This window comes from Littorina saxatilis, linkage group LG2 (assembly GCF_037325665.1).
Source record: "Littorina saxatilis isolate snail1 linkage group LG2, US_GU_Lsax_2.0, whole genome shotgun sequence".
Lineage (NCBI taxonomy): Eukaryota > Metazoa > Mollusca > Gastropoda > Littorinimorpha > Littorinidae > Littorina > Littorina saxatilis.
The window spans coordinates 17,140,080-17,154,023 of record NC_090246.1 but is presented as its reverse complement, the minus strand read 5'-3'; the positions used below and the strand labels follow the sequence as shown (position 1 = coordinate 17,154,023).

Genomic DNA, 13,944 nt, shown 5'->3' with positions numbered 1-13,944 from the left:
AGGACGACGAAGAAAGAGAAAGTCAGGATGACGAAGCAGAAGATGAGACCAGCCTCCACGATGTCTGCCTCCACGGCTGTGTGCATCGCCTCGTAGAACGTGGGGGCTCCATTGCTGCGGAACGCTTGGTACAAGCCACTCATGGTTGAAGATAAGAGGGTCACTTCAACGGAAAAGGGTTCTCAAACCTGAAAAGACAAAAATAGTTAAGTTGTCAGCAACGACGACGAGGATGACGACGACGACGACGACGACAACAACCACAACCACAACAACAACAACAACAACAACATCAACAGCAACAACTACTACTGTTGCTGCTGTAGCTGCAGCTGCTGCTGCTGTTGCTGTTGCTGCTGCTGCTGCTGCTGCTGCTGCTACTACTACTAACACTACTACTACTACTACTACTACTACTACTACTACTACCATTACCACTACTACTACTACTACCATTACCACTACTACTACTACCACCACCACTACTACTACTACTACTACTACTACTACTACTACTACTACTACTACTACTACCACCACCACTACTACTACTACTACTACTACCATTACCACTACTACTACTACCACCACTACTACTACTACTACTACTACTACTACTACTACTACTACTACTACTACTACTACTACTACTACTACTACTACTACTACCACTACCACTACTTGTACCAGACTAGCAAGAAGTAGGAAGAGGAGGAGAAAGGAGAGTAAGAGGAGGATAATATGAAAGAGTAGGAGACCGGGATGGAGAAGGAGCAGGTTGGTAGAATCTTGGTTCTCATCGTCCCCTCAACCCATTGGGCTATGCAGGTCGACGTCGAGCGAACTCTCAAACCCCTCAACCCCCCCCCCCCCCCCCCAGCAGAGAGGGTCCAGGTGGCACCATTCTCGTCTCCAGCCTCTCGGAGTTATCAACAAGTAATAGGGGCAACCGTGAATGTTTATTCAATCAATGACGCTTATATCGCGCATATTCCGTTGGTACAGTTCTAGGCGCTCTGCAGTGATGCCGTGTGAGATGAAATTTTATACGGCCAGTAATTGCAGCCATTTCGGCGCATATTTACTTTTCACGGCCTATTATTCCAAGTCACACGGGTATAGGTAGACAATTATTAACTGTGCCTAAGCAATTTTGCCAGGAAAGACCCTTTTGTCAATCGTGGGATCTTTAACGTGCACACCCAATGTAGTGTACACGGGGGGGGGGGGGGGCGGGGAGATCGGACACCGAAGAGAGTCTGCACACAAAGTTGACTCTGAAATAAATTTCCGCCGAACCTGGGATCGAACTCACGCTGACAGCGGCCAACTGAATACAAATCCAGCGCGCTACCAACTGAGCTATATCCCCGCCCCAAAACAGGCTGGATTGGAATATCGACCCTCCTTTTTCATTCCCGAGTCTCGCAGAGGGTGTAGCAGAGAGCACCAGAATGTGTTACATGCATGTGCAAAAAGGAGAGAAACAAAGTATAATGTATACCTGCCACCGCAACCATAAAAGTGACATTTTTCTCGGACTCTCTGGGCAGTTGCCAGACAGTAACTTCGAGACAGCAAAGAATAAACAAAAGCCCTTCACCCAAACCACCACCATCCCTCACCCTCTTCCATTTTCACTTGGTCTCAAGACAATATGCGGGACCTCAGGAGGAGCACAAAAAAAGAACAAGATAAAGTGCAGCAATATGAAAAAGAAGAACAAGATGAAGGAGCAGCAATACGAAAAAGAAGAACAAGGTGAAGGAGCGTCAAAACGAAAAAGAAGAACAAGATGAAGGAGCAGCAATACCAAAAAGAAGAACAAGATGAAGGAGCAGCAATACCAAAAAGAAGAACAAGATGAAGGAGCATCAATACGAAAAAGAAGAACAAGGTGAAGGAGCATCAATACGAAAAAGAAGAACAAGATGAAGGAGCAGCAATACGAAAAAGAAGAACAAGGTGAAGGAGCAGCAATATGAAAAAGAAGAACAAGATGAAGGAGCAGCAATACAAAAAGAAGAACAAGGTGAAGGAGCAATACAAAAAGAAGAACAAGATGAAGGAGCATCAATATGAAAAAGAAGAACAAGATGAAGGAGCAGCAATATGAAAAAGAAGAACAAGGTGAAGGAGCAATACAAAAAGAAGAACAAGATGAAGGAGCATCAATACGAAAAAGAAGAACAAGATGAAGGAGCAGCAATATGAAAAAGAAGAACAAGGTGAAGGAGCAATACGAAAAAGAAGAACAAGGTGAAGGAGCATCAATATGAAAAAGAAGAACAAGATGAAGGAGCAGCACGAAAAAGAAGAACAAGGTGAAGGAGCAATACGAAAAAGAAGAACAAGGTGAAGGAGCATCAATATGAAAAAGAAGAACAAGATGAAGGAGCAGCAATATGAAAAAGAAGAACAAGGTGAAGGAGCAATACGAAAAAGAAGAACAAGATGAAGGAGCAGCAATACAAAAAGAAGAACAAGATGAAGGAGCAGCACGAAAAAGAAGAACAAGGTGAAGGAGCAATACAAAAAGAAGAACAAGATGAAGGAGCAGCAATACAAAAAGAAGAACAAGGTGAAGGAGCAGCACGAAAAAGAAGAACAAGGTGAAGGAGCAATACGAAAAGAAGAACAAGATGAAGGAGCGTCAATACAAAAAGAAGAACAAGGTGAAGGAGCGTCAATACAAAAAGAAGAACAAGATGAAGGAGCGTCAATACAAAAAGAAGAACAAGATGAAGGAGCGTCAATACAAAAAGAAGAACAAGATGAAGGAGCGTCAATACAAAAAGAAGAACAAGATGAAGGAGCGTCAATACAAAAAGAAGAACAAGGTGAAGGAGCGTCAATACAAAAAGAAGAACAAGATGAAGGAGCGTCAATACAAAAAGAAGAACAAGATGAAGGAGCGTCAATACAAAAAGAAGAACAAGATGAAGGAGCGTCAATACAAAAAGAAGAACAAGATGAAGGAGCGTCAATACAAAAAGAAGAACAAGGTGAAGGAGCGTCAATACAAAAAGAAGAACAAAGTGAAGGAGCGTCGACACAAAAAGAAGAACAAGATGAAGGAGCATCAATACAAAAAGAATAACAAGATGAAGGAGCGTCAATACAAAAAGAAGAACAAGGTGAAGGAGCGTCAATACAAAAAGAAGAACAAAGTGAAGGAGCGTCGACACAAAAAGAAGAACAAGATGAAGGAGCGTCAATACAAAAAGAAGAACAAGATGAAGGAGCGTCAATACAAAAAGAAGAACAAGATGAAGGAGCGTCAATACAAAAAGAAGAACAAGATGAAGGAGCGTCAATACAAAAAGAAGAACAAGGTGAAGGAGCGTCAATACAAAAAGAAGAACAAAGTGAAGGAGCGTCGACACAAAAAAAAGAACAAGATGAAGGAGCGTCAATACAAAAAGAAGAACAAGATGAAGGATCAGCACGAAAAAGAAGAACAAGGTGAAGGAGCGTCAATACAAAAAGAAGAACAAAGTGAAGGAGCGTCGACACAAAAAGAAGAACAAGATGAAGGAGCAGCAATACCAAAAGAAGAACAAGATGAAGGAGCATCAATATGAAAAAGAAGAACAAGATGAAGGAGCAGCAATACGAAAAAGAAGAACAAGATGAAGGAGCAGCAATATGAAAAAGAAGAACAAGATGAAGGAGCAGCAATACGAAAAAGAAGAACAAGATGAAGGAGCAGCAATACGAAAAAGAAGAACAAGATGAAGGAGCAGCAATACGAAAAAGAAGAACAAGATGAAGGAGCAGCAATATGAAAAAGAAGAACAAGATGAAGGAGCGTCAATACCAAAAAGAAGAACAAGGTGAAGGAGCATCAATATGAAAAAGAAGAACAAGGTGAAGGAGCAGCACGAAAAAGAAGAACAAGATGAAGGAGCAGCAATGCGAAAAGACACAGAGCGAGGAGAACAAAAAGGAAAAAGGACAAGGAGGAAGAAGTGCATACGAAGAAGAACAGTAGAAAGGAGTAACCGGAGAAGCAGGAACAATATTCATATCGTCACTTGAGTATACTCACGTGAAGAAATCAAAGCCGTGTGCTAAGTTGAATCGCTCAACACCTCCCAACACATATAACTCGGTTCAACCCGTTCACGGTTGTGTATAGTGTGTGAATAGTTGTCGTTGATCAGATCAGCTAGTCTGCTTTGAATGACACTGTATTCTCGCTGGCTTAACTCATAACATTTTCTTTTCAGGAGTCTTCGTCTGCTTGAGTGTCAGGATTCTTTTTTTTTTCCTTGTTGGCAGTCGTCCTAAAGGTTTCTTTCAGAATACCTTCTTTTTCTTCTTCTTCTTCAGCGTTCGACTTTCAGAATACCAAAAATTCCAGGCCTAATTTTATTCCTTGTTAACATTGGTCGTAAAACTGTTTCTGAATGCGGACTTAACAAACGATCGCACAAGCACTCGTAAATAAAATGGAATACACTTAAGAAAAAAACCTACTCGTGCGCACACATTTCCTTATGTCCTATTTAAACAAATTTCACTTCCATTTTAGATTTTCCGTGTGAGAATCCATTATCCTTTGTTTGCATGTGTCAGTTTTCCTTATTGACGTCCGTTAAAGCCGTTAGTTTTTGAGAACAGTAACGAAATATCTCGCACACATTCGTATCAACGTCATCTTTCTCTAAATAAAAAAAAGACCGGACGTCGTCACACTTTCGATTGAATTCAGTTCGAGTATCGTGGGCACTTATTTTCCTCTTTGCTCACACAGAACAGCGTAGTTACAGCAAAGTTTGTCGAAGTCATGAATTAATATTTAGATATGCTATATATGTCTCAATGGAGGTTCTATGACTGTTCACGACAAGACGTGCTCTAGCTGCTTCCTGATTGAATTATGTATCCTTATGCAAGAACTAGCCCCCCCCATTCACCCCCTCCCACCCTCCCACCTTACAGTGCCATGTGTCGTCAGGAGTAGACATAATAAAGTTTACGTTTTGCTCTCCGAGAAAAGAGCTGTCATACAAAGAAACAGGATACGTACCTTCAATGTTACGACTCGAATTTTGTAAAGCATGCGCGGTTGACAAAGAATCCTTTTTTCGCTTTGGTGCTAATATCTTAACGGCATTTTGGCTTAGTAGATGTGTGTAAAATGTCAAGAACAGACTATCTCAGTGTCTTTTGTCCTTTTTCTTCTCTCCAGATTTATTACAAGTTGAAATTCTGTGTTGAAGACACACCTATAAGACGTGTGCAAACCCAACGCTGAATGTCCGACAAGTGTTCACGGCAATAGACGAGACACACGTGGACATAATACGCAAAATGATTAGCTACATGTATGATTTACTAAACTGAATCTCAAGTTTTATTTGATTTGATAAAACGCTGTCGTGAAACATTGTTGGGAAAGTAACATAGTTACCTAGTGCCTGACTACTTTAAACACAAATCAAGTCATTCTAGGAATTCAATTAATTTTGATGATTTTTGAATATTGCATTTCCGATTGAAATCAGGGTTGCTTAACGTTTTTGCACGCGTGTACAATCTTATTCAGAACAGGTCTTGAAACAAAATATTATCTAAGCTAACAACAACGCTCATGTTGTGTTCAAGGTAAGCTGAGATTCGCCAGCCCGTTTCAAACTTCCTCCAAACTTGTTTTAAACATATTTTATTATGTAAATGTAGGGTGGCAAACATGTGTACAACAAAGTCACTTGGGACCACACAGCAAGCTGTGCTTTTATTAAGTACGGTGTTGTAATATACATTCGAACAGGAATTATGAAACATAAATACTATCAAGAACGACATGACAAAACTACCCTAAAAAACAACTCTCCCCTTCACTGGTGAACTCTGAAAAACACTCCTGTATGAACTTCAATAACTAACAATTACACAACTGAAGCAATGAAAACTGCACCTTTACGATTGACTCAGTGTACGTTTAATGAGTATACATACACTGCTCTGTGTATATATAGGTTACACACTCCCAGTTCTGATTATCTTGCATATTTTTCCGAGGGTCGATTTTCATGTATTACCGAGCCTTTGGCGAGGTAATACATGAAAATCGACCCGAGGGAAAATATGCAAGATATTCAGGACGAGGTGTGTAAGCTATTTATCCCATTACTCCGACGTTTTCATTAAAAACACTTACTTTTTCCACTAAAACCTGCCCGTGCCTGTTTTCAGCTTGCCAAAAGCCTCCGCAGTCGAAATAATGTCAATGAATTCATGCGCAAAGCTAGTTCCCATTTGTCAGCATAATGGACGGCGTCATTCGACTTGTATGTGGACATTCAGTCATTCATATTGCTTATAAAAAGGTCTGCTATCTGCTTTTACATTTTGAAAGTCATTTTAAAATATCCCTGTGTATATTTGACATCGGCTTTCGTTATACTCAATTCGGCATACCGGGTTTATATTTTTACCAGAATTGCGCACGATAATGACAGCGCAACAAATTCTGTTCGGGCGGCGCTGGTTTGATCGTTGACCCAAGTCAGTTCGCATGCATGCAGTCAGTCGGGGATAGAAATGTTGGCTGTCATCGCGCTGTTCTGTTTTGGTTTTCACACGTGGATCACTTACATATTCAGTCGTCGGGTTTAGCTTGGAAGTTGAATGTCGGCACTGAGAGTCGGTCGCGGTACATCGCTTTCTACTTTGTCCCGGTCTTGAGTTTGAACACAGGCGGAAGGTATCGTCCACTGGACTACAACTATCACAGAAAGACTACATTGTAGTCTTTCTGTGATAGTAGTAGTCCATTGGACGATACCTTCCGCCTGTGGTTTGAACACCTAAGGTTGGATACATCTAACACCTCACATCCTCTTCTCTTCCCCATATATCTTAACTGTATCTCCAACTTCTTTTCGTCTTCTTCTTTTCATTTTGGTGCCACTCCCTCATTTGTCGCTGAACCCCGCAGTTGACTCGACTCGGATTCACACAATAGCAGACGACAGTTCGAACAGTCTTGAACAGCACGGTTGCAAGCAGATTCAGCTATCAATCGAAGCAATACACTTAAAGCCAAAGCAAATAACCAAATGAGAAAACCTAACGTTTGATTTGACTTCATGGTGAGTCTTCTGATAATTTTTTTGGCGTTGGAATGGATCTCAACGGGTTCCCAGCTACGACAACTTTTCCAGAGTTATGCACCGCAGGCATGCCTTCGACAATCGATGTCAGTTTCAGATTGAGTTTTCGAACTACCAGGTGACGGGGTTGTGTTTTGATTGCTCTCTCTCTCTCTCTCTCTCTCTCTCTCTCTCTCTCTCACGGTTCTGTGTAGATGGCTGTCTGTGTAAAAATTAGGGAGTATCGTCCTTGAGTCCCACTCGCGATACTCGTTGAACATGCCTTTGACCATGCAGTCGCTTCAGCCAGCGAAATATCTCGACTCCGCTCTTTAAATCCATGCAGAATGTGCGTATCGTATGAAGTATTCTTTATCTTCTCAATATTGACACATGTAGGCCTGTACCTATACGTGATATTGACTTCGACACCACAAAATATTTCAGTCGTATGTTGAAAAAAGTAGTCCATCTGTAAACTCTGAATATGCAGATGACCTCTATAAATTATTCAATTGTACTCTGAAATCAAAGACAATGACCAATGACAGTTGAGATCGAAACTCGGTTGTGATGGGATATCCATATGGTTGTGATGAAATATTCAGAATAATCACCTCCTCAGCTAACAGAGACAAAGAGGCAGGTCATGGGATAAGTATGTTTATGTCAAGTCAGTGGTTAAGCTGACTCCTATATAACACAGACATAGGTAACCATTAAAGAATACGTGATTTTTAAGCTTAATACTCACCGTGTTTTTCAGAGATGTTCTAGGATATCACGACATGTGTGAGTGTAGCCAAACACTGCTTTAAAGTAAGTGGAATTCTCACTACTGTAATTTGACCAGAGTGAGAAATTGGACGCTTGGCTACTCATTGGAGATGTTTGTTCCTGGTTACTGTCACGATATCAGCTCTCCTTCGGGTGACACTGTCACCAGATTTCTATTTTTATTTATAGAGAAGTAAAAAAAAAAAATGAATCTGTACACACAGTAGAACGCAAATTATGACTGTGAACATGGATTTTGTGTGTGCTGATGAAACACACACACACACACACACACACACACACACACACACTAACATACTAACGCACACACACTAACACACACACACACACACACACACACATACTAACGCACACACACACACACACACACCCACACTAACACACACACACACACACTAACACACACACACACACTAACATACACGGACACACACACGCACACTACACACACACACTAACACACTCTCTCACACACACACACACTCACACACACAAACACACAAACACACTCTCTCACACACACACACACACACACACACAACACACAACACACACACACCCACACACACACACACACACACACACACACACACACACTAATACACACACACACACACACACACACACAATACAAACACACACACACACACACACACACACACACACACAACACACACACACACACACACACACACACTCACACACACACGTAACCTAAAGAACATAATGCTTTAAACAAACAAACAAACTTGACTACCCGCCGAGCCAGACAGGATCTTTCACTCAGCTCTTTATCAGCTTCTTTCTCTGTTCATGTCAAGATGTGACATCCAATACGTCTTTAGGTGCACAGTTTGTTTTCAAGTTGTAAGGAAATAATTTCAATAGAGAACACTTGAGAATGTTGAGAAATCGTAGCCAAACATGGCCGTCTGAGCCCAACAGACAGGATCCAAAATTGTAAAGTTCGTGTAGTCAGATTCCAGGAATCTCGCTGCATAGCTTGAACATTATACATTTAGTAGGAAAGAGAAATAGCGACTCGGGTTAAACATCACCACCCAGGAAACACTCACAGCAACAATCGCTTCACTGAATCGGAACTAAATGCCGGCATTCATTTCCTTGAATTTCAATCGGGGTCAAAGTTTGCATTTTATAATTCTGCTGATGTCATTTTTAAACAAATATTATTAAAGGCCGCACAAACTTATGAGAATGACACACATTAAAAACAAAACAAAAAAACAACAACAACAAACACACAACTGAAACAAACTGCATACCCACGGCCACAGGCACATGAGCTTCTAGCGTTCTAGCGTGGCACCTCTAGTCATAACTTTTCGTATGCTGTGACGAAAGCCTCGGGTATGTATTTCGACACGAGCGCCTGTACCCACAAGAAAAGTGAACCCGGTTATTAGGCCAAAAAAATAAATAGGTCTGTTTACGGTAACCCGACCGACCCTAGTTTTTTCGCGCGACCCTAGACTTTTTTTTGGCATTTGGGAAAAAAAAAGAAAAAAAATTCTTGTTTTTTTGGCAAAATAACGTAAAAATATGGTTTTTTGGAAAAAAAAAAAAAAAAAAAAAAAAAAAACAATCCCGACCTACCGACCCTATTTTTTGGGCCTATGTTACCGTAAACAGACCTATTTTTTTTTTTGGCCTTATGCAAGAACATCATACGTACACGATGATAAATGCGATCGTTTTCACAACGTAAATGGATATAAGTTTATAGGGAACACTGCGGATCGTGTTTCATCCCTATTACGACATTTGTATGTGCAAAGCTGACTTTGTAATGCAGCGTGGTATTGTCACTCCATTCTAAAAGCAAAACTATATAACTCTTTGGGCTGTCTTTAACAGCTTGTTGACGGGAAAAGCAACTTAAACTTGAAATTTAGTCGTCGACTTATCGAGTAGGGGCCTAATTCTTCTTTTTTTCTTCTGCTAGACCTGTTATTGCATGAGTGGGATTTTACGTGAATGCCCGTACCACCCCCCCTCCCTCCCCCGTCCCCCCCCCCCCCCCCGCTACTTAGGCAGCCATACTCCGCTTTTGTGTTTCTATAACCCACCGACAGTCTGACAGCATCTTTTGCGTGTATACTTGGTCTTGTGCTTGCACGGAGGGGGGTAATGCACTAGCAGGTCTGCACCATTCTGATAATCATCGGTCCACGGCTATTGCCAATTTCTCTCTGACAGCATGCCGAATTATTGCGCGAATCTATCAAAACAAGAATACAGAGTTATCTCCCATATGTTTTTTGCGAGCACTGAGGGCCCCAAAGGGTTTAAAATCGTGATCGTGATTGGTGTTTTTTGACCTTTCTGTGACCGTGATTGCCGAAATTTCCATTTCTGTGATCGTGATGGGACTTTGCCCGTGATCCGTGATGACAAAAAAATCAAGTCTCGTGATCGTGATCGTCATTTGTTTTCGTGATCGTGATGGGCATTATTGCAAAGCATTTTATTTTCAACGTACATTTTTCACAGCTGTATCACTCTATGAGTATGATCCTCTATTCGTCAAGGAGCTAATCCCGATTGAAGGGAAGCAACAACACATTCAGAAATATGATTTTGACAGCGATTGTTTCCCTTTAAGAGAACCAATCACAAAAAAAGAGATCCAATCAGAAGGCGAATTGCAAAAGTCTGCCAAACTTCATCCAATGGAAGGGCTTCGTGCTAAAGTTTTGAGTGCATTCAGTCAAATTCGAATTCGAAGATCAAAAATGGCGTGCAGCGGTACTGTCATCGAACTTCTGTTATATTTTGTGGATTCAAGCCAGACCAAAGCAGGCGGCGAGAATGCCTTCCTTGGTGGAAAGGTCAGGCTACGGGTCCGTCTTTACGAAGACGAAATGTCAAGGTATGTCATCTATCAGGGCCGGACTAGGTAAGTACTAGGGGGGGGGGGGGGGTTACAGATGAGGGTCCAGGGGGCCAAGCCCCTTGGTGGGGGTCCAGGGGGCAAAGCCCCCTTGAAGCTGAACGTTTTTTGATGTTTTTGGAGGGAAAGGAAGCCTCTCCTTGAACGAAAAAGGTAAATTCGACAGCAAGCTGTATAGGCAATGAAGAAGAATTGAGATTGTAAGGACTCATACTTTTCATCACAAAAATCGTTGAAGAAAAATGTCTTTCGAAAGGGGGTGAGAGGTGCGATTTCTCCTCGGATTTCATGATGATCCAGATGCAACCCCCCCCCCCCCCCAGAAAAGATTAGATAACCCGCCCACGCTAGGAATCGAACCCGGACCGCTTTCGCCGTAGCAGAACGCCTTTCCCGACGTCTTACCACCACACCACAAACTCTTCATTTGGTGCATCGACCGGGAAACGAACCCGGGTCACCCGCGTGGCAGGCGAGTATTCTACCACTAGACAACCGATGCTGCGCCCCTCCCTCCCCCCCCCCAAAAAAAAAAAGCGTTTGGGAGGTACATGCTTAAGCCAGTGGGGGGGGGGGGGGGTTCGCAACCCCTGTAACCCCACCCCCCCCCTTGTCCGACCCTGTCTATGTTGCTCTATGACTGTTCTGAATGTAGGCAAAGATCTTGAAATTTGTTCAAGATCTTTGAGTTTGATTGAGATCATTGACATTGTCGACATTGCCACGTCCGGCTGTCACTCGCTCAGTGTGACCTCGACTGGCTCGAGTCTGATCGAGTCTGCGTGTAGCCAAAACCGAAACTAGAAATGTGTGTTTCATCCCAGCCGGCAACGTCGCTTCTTTGCATTAAGCTTGGATTTATTTTAGCGCCTGTAAACTTATAAACAATGGGTTAAATTCAGGAACTATGGCGGGGAGACGTGCCAGTTTGGGTCACTTGATCTTCATGTCAAAGTCGACCAAAGTCATGTTCGTTGGGGATTTTGTTATTATAGGCTCTACCATCACACATACATGTACTTTAATTTCAATCCAACCAATAGTTTTTGAGAAAATGGGTTTAAAAGATTTAGCTCTGGAAATGTGAAATTGTGCAAGTATATATTCATGTGTGTGAGTGAGGGTGTGGGAGTTGAATGTGTATGAGTGTATATTCCTTCACCCACCTTCATGATTCCTAGACTGACCTTTAGTCAGGATTATAGACTCTACCATCACACATACATGTACTTTAATTTCAATCCACCCAATAGTTTTTGAGAAAATGGGTTTAAAAGATTTAGCTCTGGAAATGGGCGGGGATGTAGCTCAGTCGGTAGCGCGCTCGATTTGTATCCAGTTGGCCGCTGTCAGCGTGAGTTCGTCCCCACGTTCGGCGAGTCAACTTTGTGTGCAGACTCTCCTCGGTTACAGGGGTTCCGGAACCCACCCCCCCCCCCCCCGGCTGTCAAAATAAATAAAAAATAATAATACTAAGTTCTAACTTTAAAAGAAATAATGAGTGGCTGCTGACACCAGTTGATCATGTTTAAAATCAAGGATAAGCCATAATTTGTTCATAAAATAGCTAAATGTCTTCAGCTTTTGGGGGGCTAAGCCCCCCAGACCCCCCAACGGGGCGTTGCCCCTGGACCCCAAGTTGTAACCCCCCCCCCCCCTCTCTGGCTTAACTGCTCCGCCCCTTGAGTGTATATTCTTGTGAGTGTCTGTATGAGAGAGAGAGAGAGCGAACGAAAAAACAATGAAAACAACATTCTTGTTACTGATTACAAATCATGATATGTATTTCTATGTGTGAATGAAACAGAATTAAAAAAAATAATAAAAAGTGCAACAGTTGTCACTTTGTGTTGAATAAACAATAGATCCAGAGGAGCGAATTACTGTGTGGTTGTGTTTACTTTGACACGTGCTTTCTGTACCTGCAACTTTTACCGTGACCGTGATTTGCCACTGGTGTTCGTGATCGTGAAAACAAAAATCAAGGTAAATGTGATCGTGAAAGCTAAAATTTCCCTTCCCGTGATCGTGATGATACCCCCCCTTTGGGGCCCTCAGCACTGCTCTAAATTTGAGATCAGTGTTCGCGAGACGAAAATGATTGCAGATTGGCCGACTTCGACAGTGATCTCCGTTCTGTTCTTCACAATTATAAAACAAAGGAATACTGTACTCACCGATACAAGAACGAGACAAGACGGTGAGTACAGTATTCCTTTGTTTTTTTTAACTTTGTTCATCTTACCACAGTCACTTCGATGTTTAGATTTCACAATTATGATAAAGACATCGTTCTAAGGTCAAAACAAGTCGAAATTTTGAGACTGCTGTCGGAAGGAGACCGTGATATATGGTTGCATCACTCTCAACTGGTTACAGAAAAAATCGTCTGCTCCGGCGCGCGCCGAAGCCAAAGTTGATTATCACGTGACACTTTAGAGTTGTTTGCACAGTAAATACATCCGCGAAAGATAGCTCGCTTGAAACTGGATGCATCTGGATCATCATGAAATCCGAGGAGAAATCGCACCTCTCACCCCTTTTCGAAAGACATTTTTCTTCATCGATTTTTGTGATGAAAAGTATGAGTCCTTACAATCTCAATTCTTCTTCATTGCCTATACAGCTTGCTGTCGAATTTACCTTTTTCGTTCAAGGAGAGGCTTCCTTTCCCTCCAGAAACATCAAAAAACGTTCGGCTTCAAGGGGGCTTTGCCCCCTGGACCCCCATCAAGGGGCTTTGCCCCCTGGACCCTCATCTGTAACCCCCCGGCCCGGCCCCCCCCCCCCCCCTAGTACTTACCTAGTCCGGCCCTGATAGATGACATACCTTGACATTTCGTCTTCGTAATGACGGACCCGTAGCCTGACCTTTCCACCACGGAAGGCATTCTCGCCGCCTGCTTTGGTCTGGCTTGAATCCACAAAATATAACAGAAGTTCGATGACAGTACCGCTGCACGCCATTTTTGATCTTCGAATTCGAATTTGACTGAATGCACTCAAAACTTTAGCACGAAGCCCTTCCATTGGATGAAGTTTGGCAGACTTTTGCAATTCGCCTTCTGATTGGATCTCTTTTTTTGTGATTGGTTCTCTTAAAGGGAAACAATCGCTGTCAAAATCATA

The 13,944-nt window shown here is 42.3% G+C and overlaps 2 protein-coding genes across 3 annotated transcripts in view; one reads left to right on the top strand and one right to left on the bottom strand.

The window, feature by feature from the left end:
* LOC138958385 (dual oxidase maturation factor 1-like) overlaps positions 1 to 8,046 on the bottom strand; it is a 24,086-nt gene extending 16,040 nt beyond the window's left edge. Inside the window, exons 1-2 of one of the 2 annotated variants that reach the window (XM_070329519.1) lie at positions 7,858 to 8,046; positions 1 to 188 (exon numbers count right to left, since the gene is read on the bottom strand). The exon at positions 1 to 188 is cut by the window's left edge and continues 22 nt beyond it. In XM_070329519.1, the coding sequence (XP_070185620.1) occupies positions 1 to 143 (143 nt within the window). In that variant the 5' untranslated portion in view covers positions 144 to 188; positions 7,858 to 8,046. Of the gene's footprint in view, positions 189 to 4,051; positions 4,878 to 7,857 lie in introns of those variants that run through there. The other variant, XM_070329520.1, reaches the window with a different exon arrangement.
* On the top strand, positions 2,643 to 3,584 carry LOC138952172 (golgin subfamily A member 6-like protein 6). Its single transcript, XM_070323774.1, has one exon. It carries the CDS (start codon positions 2,643 to 2,645, stop codon positions 3,582 to 3,584), a length of 942 nt encoding a protein of 313 aa, XP_070179875.1.
* Positions 8,047 to 13,944: the final 5,898 nt, after the last annotated feature.

What these genes read in the sequence shown, in the direction of transcription:
- LOC138952172 (XM_070323774.1), top strand. Translation starts at nt 2,643, where the DNA reads ATGAAGGAGCGTCAATACAAAAAGAAGAACAAGGTGAAGGAGCGTCAA.